Source organism: Narcine bancroftii, chromosome 6, assembly GCF_036971445.1.
Source record: "Narcine bancroftii isolate sNarBan1 chromosome 6, sNarBan1.hap1, whole genome shotgun sequence".
In the NCBI taxonomy this organism is placed as follows: domain Eukaryota; kingdom Metazoa; phylum Chordata; class Chondrichthyes; order Torpediniformes; family Narcinidae; genus Narcine; species Narcine bancroftii.
The window spans coordinates 175009275-175022404 of record NC_091474.1 but is presented as its reverse complement, the minus strand read 5'-3'; the positions used below and the strand labels follow the sequence as shown (position 1 = coordinate 175022404).

Sequence of the window (13130 nt, the reverse complement as noted above, 5' to 3'; positions counted from 1 at the left end):
ATGTCTCTGTCTATGAAGTTCCACCAGACATGCATCCAGGCCAGTGCCTTCATTCATACCATTCCTGGATAGTTGTGGTGGTGTGCCATTTGATAACATGGTAGTGTGAAATTTGACAAGAATAATCGTACGGATACCCCATAGTAAACATCCTTCTTCGACCGATAGTTCATGGTGGCATGTATGGTAAGGTTTTAGATCTTCTGGAATGACTTCAGATTCGGGTCACCCAATTAAGGATGAAGTATAGGATCTTGCTTAATGTTGCCTCTTTTCGGGTTTCCTTTCCGATCATCTGAAGTTGTTCTTGGTTGATGGTTACTGCCTCTGCTGTCCATTTAATAATTTCTTCTCGTTGTTCAGTCTCGGGTAGCAGCATGCGAGATAAGGCATCTGCATGGCTGTTGAGAGTGTTCTTGATTTATGTTTTATATCATAGTTAAAGCTAGTATCATAGCCCATCTTTGAATTCTGGCCACAGCTAATATTGGTATACCTTTGAATGGCCCCAGGATTAAACTAAAAGACTTGTTGTCTGTGATCAGGGTGAATTTTCTTCTATAAAGATATTGGTGGAATTTTTGTACACCAAAAATTATTGCCAATCCTTCTTTTTCTTGTTGGGTGTAATTGCGCTCGCTTGTGGTTAATATTAGCGAAGCATATGCTACTGTTTGCTCACCTTTTTCTGTGATTTAGGATAGTACTGCTCCTCGTCCCACTGGTAAAGCATCCACAGTGAGTGTAACTTCTTTACTAGGGTCGTAGTGGATCAGCATCTTATTTGTTGACATTTAGTACTTTTTTAGTTGATCGACTGTGTTTTTAGTTTCTGTGTTCCAATACCATGTTTGATCTTTCTTGAATAGTTGGTTCAGCGGGCTGCATAGTTTAGACATATTAGGGATATGTTTTTGGTAGTGATTCACAAGTCCTAGTAGGACTGCAATCCTGATTTGTTGGTTGGGTATGGGGCTTTGCAAACGGCTTCTGTTCCAGCTGGATTTATTCGCACCCCCTCATTGTCCATTGTAAAACCAAGAAATGTTACTGAGGGGCACATAAAGACACATTTGTCCATGCAGATGCCTGTTGTAGACTGATTAAAACCTTTTCAAGGTTTTAAGTGTTCACTGTCATTTCAGCCCATGATGATGATATCATCTAAGTAACACCTGAGAGTCCATGTAATAATTTGTCCATCATTGCTTGAAAAATCACAGGTGTTGCTGAAATTCCATAAGGCAGGTGTGTAGGTGAATAGTCCCAGATGGGGATTGATGGTCACATATTCCCTCGATTTTTTTTGTCTAATTCTATCTGTTGATATGCTTGTGACAAATCTAGTTTTGTGAATTTTTGTCCTCTGTTTAGTACTTGAAACAATTCTTCTGCCTTGGGCATGGGATGTTCAGGTATTTTGAGTGATGGTGACTTTGTAATTGCTGAAAATGCAAATTTCACCGTTTGCTTTTCATACGGGAATGATGGGCGCTGCCCAATTGCTGTATTGTATCTGTTATAATATTCCTTCATGTTCTAGTCCGTTTCATTCAGCCTCATTTTTCCCTTTCATAGCAAATAGGACTATTCTGGCTTTGAAGATTTTTAGTTCTGCATTATCTTTTAATTGCAGTTTGGCTTGAACACCTTTGATTTTCCCCAATTCTTGTTGGAAAACCACTGCATGGTTGCTGAGGGTTTGGTCAAGTTCTGGCTGGGAGGTGTCCATATTGTTTACATTTAGTATTGAACCATTTTAGCCAGTTTCTTCCGAAAAGTGCTGGCCCCTGGGTATCTACGATGTAGAGAGAGTGTTTTTGGTTGCTGTTGTTTGTATTGTTCTTGGACCATATATTTCCAAAACATTTTGATTCTGCCTCCTGTAACAGATCTTAGAGTTATTTCAGTTTTTATGTGAGGCATGGTAGCAAGCATATGTGTCTTCATGGGGTGTCTGTTTATTTTTAGCTGTATAAAGATTGCTGTGTTTCCTCTATTTATTTCTTGGATGTTTACTATCTCAGGAGCTGAAATTTCAGGAGCTTGAAGGTCAGCCATTGGGCCATTATCATTATCGATGCTAAATGCCTCTCTCTCTCTCTTTTTACAATTGTTTTGACTTTAGCTGCCTGCTTATTTGCGGGCCACCTGTGCTTTAGAAGTGGACATTTAGCTTTGATATGTCATTCTGTTTTGCAATGGTTGCATTTAGAATTTTTGAAGAAATATTTTCTGACTGGTGGTTGTATTTCCCACAATGGAAGCATTGTTGGTGGCAGGACCTCCCAACCATTAGGTCTGGTTGAATCACATCCAAGTTTTTAACTGCCATTTCAGAGCTGCAGGCAGCCCTGTATGAAATTTGTAATGCAACGTCTTCATCCATTCCTAATAATGTTTGACTTGCTTGGCGATTTGTAAGCCCCATCACTAACCAGTCTCGCAATGCCTGATTTAAAAACTGTTCAAAATGACAGTTGTGACAGATTATGCTGTGTTTTATATTGTATATAGATATGTTTTAAAGGAGATAAATTGTGGCAGGTTGTTTTAGTGTAGGTCACATTCAAGCACTTCTAAACAGATCTCATTTAAAATATTGGAGCTCTGCTCAAGCCAGACAGGCCAGCTTCGAGTACCTTTAAAAAATCTTTGAAGTGTGCCCAAGGGACTTCACTAATGGATTGTTGTTTTGAGAAGCAACAGATGAAAGAACTCGGAGGAGTAGGTCCGGAGCCGGTGACTGTCTGAGTGCAGTTTACTGTTCTAAAGGGGCCATGTGGTTTTTCAAGCAGAGAGTCAAACATGGCTGTTCTCTGCAGGGGTGGTGGGGGGGGGGGGGGGGAGAGAAAGAGAGAGAGAGAGAGAGAGAGAGAGAGAGAGTTCAGTGCTGGACTCAGCAGCAGCAGTTGGGACTGGAACATGACAAGCTGGCAAGCTTGTGGAAAAACTCCATTTTGAACAAGGGTTATGAGTTCTAAGTTCAGCCCAGTCAAAGCCCTTGTGGTCCATACAAAAGGAGAGGACTGCCCACCTAATATTTCACTTGAAATAAGGGAAACAAAAAGGAACTCTGTGATGACCTGAAAGAATGAGGTTATCATATGGAAAACCCTGATGGGGCATGTTTCTTCAGCAAGATACTGATGTGGCTGATTAGAAGGAATTAGTTTGCGTCCAGCTCTGAAAACCGACAAGAGCCTTCCTGAGAAGTAACCATTTAACTTTCAAGCACCAAAGCCTGGTGAACTTCATAAATATTAAATTCTGTGCACAGTGTAAGAATTGCCTGTAACTAATGAACTTGAGGAATGAGAAGTGAGATTGGACTGTGAATCAAATAACTTTTCTGTACTTACACATACATTACATACACGTGTGCTTTGAATTAGAAGGAGGTTACATTAGTTAATAGTATTGTTAGAGTTTGCTCCTGTTTTCATGTTTAAAGATAATTAAAATCAACTTTTGTTTAAGTAAACATTTGTCTTGATGAATTTCTGTTGCAGCTGAGTTTTTGGGTCCTCTGAGCTTATAGCAGTGCTCCGCCAGTTTGTGCAATGATGTCAGGAATTCACTTACTGTTCCTCCTGGTCCTTGTCTCCTTTCATAGAATTGTTGCCTTTCTGCCATAACTGGTGGTTTGGGGCTTATATGGTTCTTTAGAGCTGTGCTAATTCATTGAATGTCTCCATCCCTGGATCCTCCAGGGCTAGCAAGGTATTAAGGAGTTCAAATGTTTTGCTGCTCATAATTCTGAGGAAAAAGGCATATTTTCAGTTTACGGGACCTTCCACAATATTGTGGGCTACGCAGTAGTGGTTAAACCATTCTACATAGTTATCCCAACTTTTCCTACTTCATTGAATTCCCCAAACTTTCCCTCCACCATCTGGCCTTGATCTTTTGGCGGGAATTTGTTGGGATTGTTAGGTAGTCGTTTACTGTCTTTCTTCTGTTGTTTTCCTTCTCATGGTTGGCGCATGAAGCATGTGTAGGGTTTGTTTCATTCCTCATCTCCACTGTTGTGTATGCACTCACACAATTAAGAATTGGAGACGCGATGCTTTCTCATCCTTGGCTTCTATTAGACTAACATGGCAACTGACAGACAGGGATACATATGGAAGGGTGACATCATGTCATGGGTGTCACGACATCCAGCAGAGGGCTGGCTTATACCCAACAGTCCGCGTCGATGTGACCAGCGCTAATCTCCTACCGGGCCGCTCTTCTTCCAGTCAGGGTGTTGGAGAACACGGCATATCATTTCATAGTTGTGACTGCTCCCTCAGCTCCTTTAGTGGCGATAAGGTGCTTTCTCACCATGGGTTTTCTGGGAATTTATGGCCGCCAGATGTCAAAAAGACCAAGCGCCCCAGATTTCTGGCTCTGGTTTGGCATTTTGGATACCAAAGAGTGACATATCCTGCATGAGGGTTCGTTTAGAGAGCAGACTTTGGCATTGGCCAACCGGGCCTCCCTACCTAGGCTTCAGCCTAGTCAGCCTCATGGTTAATCCGCCACAGTGCATCTGAAGCCTCCTCCCCTCGCCAGGGTCCGCGTTCAGGCCCCTCCCACTCGCGCACAGACCACGCCCCCCGCTCCTATCGCCCCGCCCCACGGGGCTGCCCCTTCCCAGGTCCTCCACTTCCCTGCCGGGTGGCGTCGACGCGCGCGTTGCGGCAGTGGTTTGAGTGCAGAAAGCTTTGCCACCGCCGCCATGGCCGAACACTTCTCGCTGGCTGACTGTGATGTGATCGGTTTTGATCTGGATCACACCCTGTGTCGGTACAACGTGACCGAGACCTTCGCGGTGAGTCGACGGCGAAGCGATCAACCCGACCCCCCCCGCCTCCCTCTCGCTCGCGGCCGGTGCGACGTGAACCGCTCCGGCTGGAAGCCGCGTTCGACGGGCCGAGGGCAGCGGCAGAGCGGCCCCTTCCCGGCGTGGGCCGTTGGCGGAGAGGCTGCGAGCTCTCCTGGCGGTGTGCAGCAGTGTCGCGGCTCGGCTTCTTGATGCGTTGCAGTTGTTTCCTCCTATTGCTGAAAGTAATTGAAATGAAAGACGGGGTAACGCTGGCAATTTCAACCTCGAGTCCAATGATTGTAACTTTATGCACCTTGGTTCTCGGCCGCTCATTTGGGCCCAGTTGCTGTGTCTTGTTGCAAAGCTCATCCAGCTGAACGAGCTCTGCGTTGAGTTGCCCAATTGCACAAGCCAAACGGCGATGCGGGATGGAACGGGTTGGCTGAACTGTATCCATCAACCCGCTGCACGCGCCTGACGATTCCAACTCGGCAAGTCTATGGCTTTGAAATTCACACCAGACTGAACGCCGCAAGGTCACACAACGACACGTGTGGAAAGTGGCAAATGATCAGCATTGATGGGCTGGGCGTCATCGTGGATTAAGATGGGCAAGACCTTGATTAGAAGTACAGGTGGAAGGCATGAGAGGAAACTGACAGCATAGTGGCATAGTCAAATTTTTGTGCACAGGATTGGTTAGGGCTCTATTCGATTTTGAGTGTTTTCTGTTATAGTTCATTGTTACATTTTCCTTTTGTCAAAGACACCTTGTCCTGTAATCTTTCTTTCTTTGGCTTGGCTTCGCGGACGAAGATTTATGGAGGGGTAAACGTCCACGTCAGCTGCAGGCTTGTTTCTGGCTGACAAGTCCGATGCGGGACAGGCAGACACGGTTACAGGGGAAAATTGGTGGGTTGGGTGTTGGGTTTTTCCTCCTTTTTCTTTTGTCAGTGAGGTGGGTTCTGCGGTCTTCTTCAAAGGAGGTTGCTGCCCGCCGAACTGTGAGGCGCCAAGATGCACGGTTTGAGGCGATATCAGCCCACTGGCGGTGGTCAGTGTGGCAGGCACCAAGAGATTTCTTTAGGCAGTCCTTGTACCTCTTCTTGGGTGCACCTCTGACACGGTGGCCAGTGGAGAGCTCGCCATATAACACGATCTTGGGAAGGCGATGGTCCTCCATTCTGGAGACGTGACCTACCCAGCGCAGTTGGATTTTCAACAGCGTGGATTCGATGCTGTCGGCCTCTGCCATCTCGAGTACTTCAATGTTAGGGATGAAGTTGCTCCAATGAATGTTGAGGATGGAGCGGAGACAACGCTGTTGGAAGCATCCTTCCGATAGAAGAAAGGCATTGCGTGTCTGTGGATTTGCCTCTAGCACTCCGCAGCTCGAGCTCCAGGTCCAAACCTCCAACAATATCAGGAGGCCTTCAGAGCCCGCGGCCATTCTGGAGCCTTTCTTGTCCTTGACGCCCTCTTCAACACGAGGCACCTCAAGCCTGCATGCTTCATCTCCTTGACATCTTTGATTCTGGAACCAAATTTGGCTGCAACAAAATAAATTCACTGAGGACACTTCAGTTGTTGGCTAAATCATTCAATGATGAGGCAAGATATTGAATGGAGATTAAGGATCTAGTTTTGTGGTGCCAGGACATCAATCTTACTCTTAACATCAGCGACACTGAAGGATGACTGTGGAGTTCAGAAAGTGGAAGCTGAGGAGCCACACGTGTTTTCATGAATGGGTCACTGGTGGATGGGTAGCTTTAACTTGGCAGCCATGAAGAAAGCACTTCAATGCCTCTACTTTTTAGTATTTGAGGAGATTCATCCTGTCTTCAAATACTAGTTAGAACTTCTGCAGATGTACTGTGGAAAGTATACTGGTTGGGTGCATCAAGATTTGGAAAATTGAATGCCCAGGACTGTAGAAGGCTGTAGAAAGTGGCAGATGCAGTCAAGTCTATTGTGGCGACAAACATCCTGTTCACTGAAGACCTCTAGATGAGATGCTGCTTCAAGAAGGCTGCCAAGATAATCAAATACCCCCATTTAGGCAGAAGATACTGAAATCTGGGATCTCCAAGTCAAGAATGGCTGTTATCCCCCACAGCGGTCATGCTTTTTAAACTCTCTTTACTACACTTCCCATAGCACCACTTCAAGACCACAGAAATGGATTTGTCTGCATGACTGACTGCCCAATTTTTTCTGCATTTTGCCACTGTCAATATTTATTTCATCCTTTTTTTTATATTTATTTTTCTTGCTTTGTATTATCTGTTTTGTTCTTGGGACACTACCGTAAGTCAGACTTCCATTACATTGGCACATTGAACTTGTGCATTTGATAATAAACCTCATTAATTCATTATCCATTTCATTCCATTTCCTCTTTTTGGCTGAACATAATTGTGAATGCTTTAGCTTTGCCTTTAGCATTCTAATGCTGCACTTCACTATTGTAGAGGCTGGGAATTTTCTTGTGAACACTTCCTTATGTTAGCTGGACTTGTCAGATCTGTAGCCTTGTTGATATTCATTAAGCTCAGTTGTTTGTTTTCATGGAGAGTGAGCTGAATGAGCTTATTGGCTTACGTGTTAGTGAAGTCTAAAATGGATCAATAATTTGGAATTTCTGGATGAAGTTTTAGTATTATGAGCAATGCTATTACAGTGCCCGCAACACTTTCGAATCCTGCGTGTCTGTAGGGAGTTTGTACATTCTCCCCATGTCTGCGCAGGTTTCCTCTGGACACTCTGGTTTCCCCACACCCTTCAAAACATACAGGGTTTGGAGGTTAATTGGGGTTTATGGGTGGCATGGGCTTTTGGGCCATATTGGCCTATTACCCTGTTGTATGACTAAGTTAAGTTAAAGAAAAATAAAACATCTTAGATTTTTTCTTGGTTTTGAAAGGGGATATACATAGAGCAACCTTCTTTTTTGGATTACCTGTCACTATTCCTGAGTAGAGGGACCCATTTGTTTTTGTGTTTTTTTTTTTAACAGGAGCACAATTGAGAGAGAGAGAGAGAGAGAAAGGCACTAACTTTGCATATACTTGTTGATTTATCTGGCGACATCTTCTCCACTTATTACATAGAATCGTACAGTACATGAACAGGCCCTTTGGTTCAGATGTCTGCGCCAAACATAATGCCCAAGTTAGATGAAAACTTGCACATGATTCATAGTCCTCTATTCTCTGTATATTCATGTGTTTATAGAGAAGCCTCTTGTTCTAGTGGATCTTGTTCACCCCTGCTGTTTTCCATTCCAGGTGGTTATCACTGTGTGGAGGGAATAAACTTGATCCATCTTTTTTTAACCCCTCTTCCTCACCTGAAATACCTGTCCTTTTGTTTATGACATTTTTGTGCTGGGAAAAGACTCTAATTTTCTACCCTATCAAGGCCTCATAATTTTAAGAACTTTGATCAGGTTCATTTATTCTTATCTGACTACATATACAATGAGACAAAACTGCATTTCTCTGGACCACGGTGCACACACACACACACACACACACACACACACACACACACACACACACACACACACACACACACACACACACATATATATACAACACACAATAATCACATATATAAATGAAGATGTAATTTAATATAAATGTATATAAATATTTGGAATGATTTACTCAGTTACAGGATACTATACTGTTCATTAATCTCACAGCTTGTGTGAAGAAACTATTTTCCAGCCTGACAGTCCTGATTTTGAAGTTCTTTTATCACCTCCTTGATGGTAATGGGTCAAAGATACTATCTGCTGGATGGAAAGGATCCTCTATAATTCTTTGAGCCTTATTTATGCAACACTTATGGTTAATGTCATCAACAGAGGAAAGGATTAGTGATCTCAGCTGTTTTGATGATCCTCTTTATTGATATCTGTCTTATTTGTAGCTACTATTCCATGCAATGATGCAGCCAGACAGAGCACTCCTGTATAATGTTGTCAAGGTGGAAGCCTTGTCCTTCTCATAGGAAGTGTAGACGGCACTGTTCCTTCCTGACTAATGTAAAATGTTGTCAAGGTGGAAGCCTTGTCCTTCTCATAGGAAGTGTAGACGGCACTGTTCCTTCCTGACTAATGAGATGTGGGTCAGTCCTCAGCCTCTGATGCTCCAGAAAATCTACCCAATTTGTCCAACCTCTCCTTATTGCTCATGCCTCTAGTCCGGGCAGCAAACTGAAATTTCTTCTATATCCCTTCTAAACCCTCCTGTGATGGGATGAGCAGAACTACCTTTCACAATGCTCCAGTTGCTGCCAAGCCGGTGATTTATCTAACTGCAACATGACTTCTTGTATATTAAATACCCTGTTCAATGAAGGCAAGCATGCCAGACAGCTTTACACCCTACCTGCTTGTAAAGTTATTTTCAAAGATCTCTGCACCTGAACCCTCAGTTCTCTGCACATTTACGTGCAAAACATAGCCCTAAGAATCATTTTTAAGAGTTTCCCCACTACTGATGTGAATCTTAATGGCCTGTAATTTCTTGGATTAACCCTATTTCCCTCCTCAGACAAAAGTAAACCATTGTCTGTTCTCCAGTCCTCTGGAACAAAAATAGGATTCTCACTAGCAAAGCTAAACCAATGTTCTCACTTGGCTCCTTCAATCATCTGGGACAGGAGACATCAACTTTAATGCTCTTTCAAAGTTCCCCCACCATCTCTATCTTAATCTGAAAGTGCCTCAGCACCATAACATTCTCCAGATTCTGATTCTGATTCTGATTCTGATCTCTATTCTCCATGTCCTCCTTGGTGAATCCTGAAATAAAGTTCCAATTTAGTTCCTCACTCACTTCCCCTGACTTCGTATAAATTTTCTCCTTTGCCCTTAAGTGGCCCTATCCTTTTTCTATTTATCTTCATGTTTTTAATGCAAGTATAAAATGCCTTTGGATTCTCTTGATTGTCAAGCACATTTCATGCCCCTGCTGGTCTTCCTCAAGACAGTCCTTGTATTCCCCCATGGGTCTCTCTGATTATATCTTCCTAAGCTATGTTTCATTTTCTTTTTTTTTGACGAGATGCATGACATTTCTCATCATTCGAGATTCTCTTCCCTTGCCATTTCTCTCCTTCCTCCTGATTGGAACATACCCATCCTGGACTCCAACCGGTCATTAAAAGTTATTTGAAATTTGGATAATAACTGTCCAAATTAATTCTCTCTAGCTCCTGTTTAAATGCCCCTCCCAGTTTTGTGTTTTTGCATGAGGACCAGGGTTATTTTTATTAATAATCATTTTGAAAAGAATTGTGATCTCTATTTGCAAAATACTCTTTCACTTGATCTCCAATCACCTGGCCAGATATATTTCTCAGTTAAAGCTCCAGCATGGCCCTTGCCCTGGGTGGACTCTCTAGGCTGCTTCAAGAAACCCTCCTAGATGCAGTTAACAAATTCTGCCACATCTGGGCTTTTGGCTCTAAGGAGTCCCAGTCCCTATTGAGAATATGGAGAAATTAAAGTCTCTCTCTACACCACTTTCCATAATGTGTCTGCATGTCTATTCCTTTAATTATTTGGAGGTTATTGGGACCCTGATGGTAGCTACCGTATATTTTGGCATACAAGTCATGAAACCCAAAAAATGGGGGTTGACTTGTACACCGGATATACTTCTGAGACCTTAAATTCCGCTCAAAATCCAATCCGTGCTGATCTGGCATAGAAGTCGATCCTTGAAAAACTGATGCAGGGTATAAATCAACCCTTGAAAAACCAAAAAAAACGACTGCGACAGATTTCATTAAAATGTTTATTGAAAACAACACATTTAAAACCCTTCAAAACCACTCTCGCACTCATTGTCTGAAGCAAAGATGGCAGCAAGTACATCCATACTCAGTGTTTAAATTGTCATCATCTGGGTCCCAGTCTGTATCAGATGAGGAGGTTTCAGCTTCATTGTCAGTGACCCACAATAAATCATCTTCTGTCCCATCAATTGCACTTTTAAAATTATTTTATCACAGTCTCTACTTTAACTTTGTCCCATCCCTTGAGCATGAAGTTACACAGCATATCAAGTGATGCACAACTTTTCTGTACTCGACGTTTATGTATTCCATTCCTTGTGCCCGTGGTCTTTTAATGGTTTGTTCAAGCAGACCTCGAGAGGTTGCAATATAGATGTCAAAATATCTGGGATAACTGCCATGTAAGTATTATGTAGTCCTAATCTACTTTTAGTATTCTCAGTTAAGTGGCTACGAAACATATCCCAGACCAGCAAATTCTGTTCTTTGCGTAAACCGCCTTTTCCACACATTGTCTAACCATAGTTTTACACCATTTTCATCCATCCATCCTTTTTTTTGAAAATGTACAAAAATAACTGTAGGGAATTTCATTTTTGGTTTAATTTTGCATTTGAAGATTACCGTGGGTCTTAATTTTGTCCCGTTGGCCATGCACGATAACACCACAGTAAACCTGGTAATTTCATGGCCGTACTTCTGGTTTGCACAGTTTTAACCCCTTTCCATTCCACTGTTCTATTTGCCTATCATGTCGAAATTCATGGGGGTTTTGACATTGTTTCTGATATTTGCCAATGTGAACTGGTGTTTCTGCTGGTTCTGTAATAATAAACTGGTGAAAACTTACAACTTAATGATCAAGATATTTTGGTAATTTCTGAGCCATTTTTGTTTTTTGTACTAATACCAGATTTTTCCTGTTCATGAAATGATTGCACCAGCCTCAAAATCATCACTGAGTTCTGGGTGTGACAGCCCACTGCAGTGCAAATGTTCTTACTTTATTTTGGGTGACTATGTAGCAGTCTTGCCTCTGTTCACATCCCCATTCTGCAATGAGATTTTCCAACTCTGGCCAAAGAGTGATTTCTTTTCTCAAAGAACATTGCATTTTGAGTATGCTTCTTATAGTCTCTTTTTTCCTCCAATCTCTTACCAACTTCTCATGCACATCAAAGTGCATAGTTTTGGTTTTCTTGGCCACTTCTATCACTTTCAACTTAAAGCTCTCTTCATATTTTCATTGTGTGCTGCATTGTATTGATGGACCCTCCATGATAACAATCACCTCCAGCCAACGTCCAGCAGATCAATTCACATGATTTATGGGAATCAACGTATATGTTGGACAACAGCCCATCTCGGGCATCACGATTCATATGGCGGAAAATGGGATACCTCAGGCAGCCAGAAAATTGTTGACTTGTATGCTGGATATCTAAAACCCGTAAAATGTGGCTGATGAAAGGGGGTGGGGGTGGGGCAACCTGTACGCCGAAGTATACCGTATATCAGAATAATTGTATCTGTTTTATTTTTTTATCTACTTGTACTACCTCAGTGGTTGAAACCTCCATTATGTCCTCTTTTAGACACTTACTCGGATCAGTAAGTAACCTTCCACCTCTTCTGACTCCTGATCTTGTGGTGATGTTAGAATGAAATGTATTTTGTATGAAGTTAAATGGGAAAATGCAGATGCTGGGTTGAGGATGCAGACTGGGAGATCACTTCGTTGAGCACCTTTGCTCTGCTGCTGCAATAGCAAATATCTACCAGAGTCTAACCATTTTAATTCCATACACCATTTCCACACTGACATATCTATCTATGGCCTCATACAAAGCCAAACCTGCAAATTTGAGGAACAACACCTTATAATTTCATCTTGGCACTCTCTAACTAGATGGCAAGAAAATTACCTCCAATTTCTGTTAAACCCCTTTCAGAGTTTTTTTTTCCCTGTCTCCTTTCATGCAGCTCCCCATCCATTCAACTTTTTTACTCTTTTACCCGCCCACGTCTTTTGGCCTGTTCTCCTTCCCCTGCCTCTTCTTCCATCCTCTCGTCTCCTTCACCCCCCCTCCCCCACCATCAAATACCCCCACTTTTTTTTTAAAATTCAGGGCCTGTCTGGTTTCTTGCTCATCCCTTGATGAAGGGCTCAGACCCGAAACATGTATTTTGTACCATTTGGTCACTTGCTGATGAATTCTTGCTTTCGTTCTGATATGTCAGTGAAGCTTGTTTCTAGGCAACAGAGCTTGCAGTAGGTAAGGAGGAGACTATGAAACCCTTCCAGTTATTTGCTGTAATTATGAAATGATGTATTTGAACATATTATTGAAATGCATTTGTCTGGTCACCTATATTTGAAGATCATTAAATAGTGATCTTATAAACTTTCTTTTATAGGTAATTCACAATATCATCTGAGAGTCATGTTTGTGGAAATTAATTTCTTGCCTTGTAATTTTTTAAAAATTCAGGATTGATTGTA

General features: G+C 42.4%; 1 protein-coding gene across 2 annotated transcripts in view; it reads left to right on the top strand.

The window, feature by feature from the left end:
• The window catches only part of nt5dc1 (5'-nucleotidase domain containing 1), a 725609-nt gene that overhangs the window by 57323 nt on the left and 655156 nt on the right, over positions 1-13130 (top strand). Inside the window, exon 1 of one of the 2 annotated variants that reach the window (XM_069886814.1) lies at positions 4636-4819. The exons of the other annotated variant lie outside the window; for it this stretch is intronic. Coding sequence (XP_069742915.1) covers positions 4727-4819 — 93 coding nt within the window. The 5' untranslated portion in view covers positions 4636-4726. Of the gene's footprint in view, positions 1-4635; positions 4820-13130 lie in introns of those variants that run through there. 2 annotated transcript variants of the gene reach the window in all.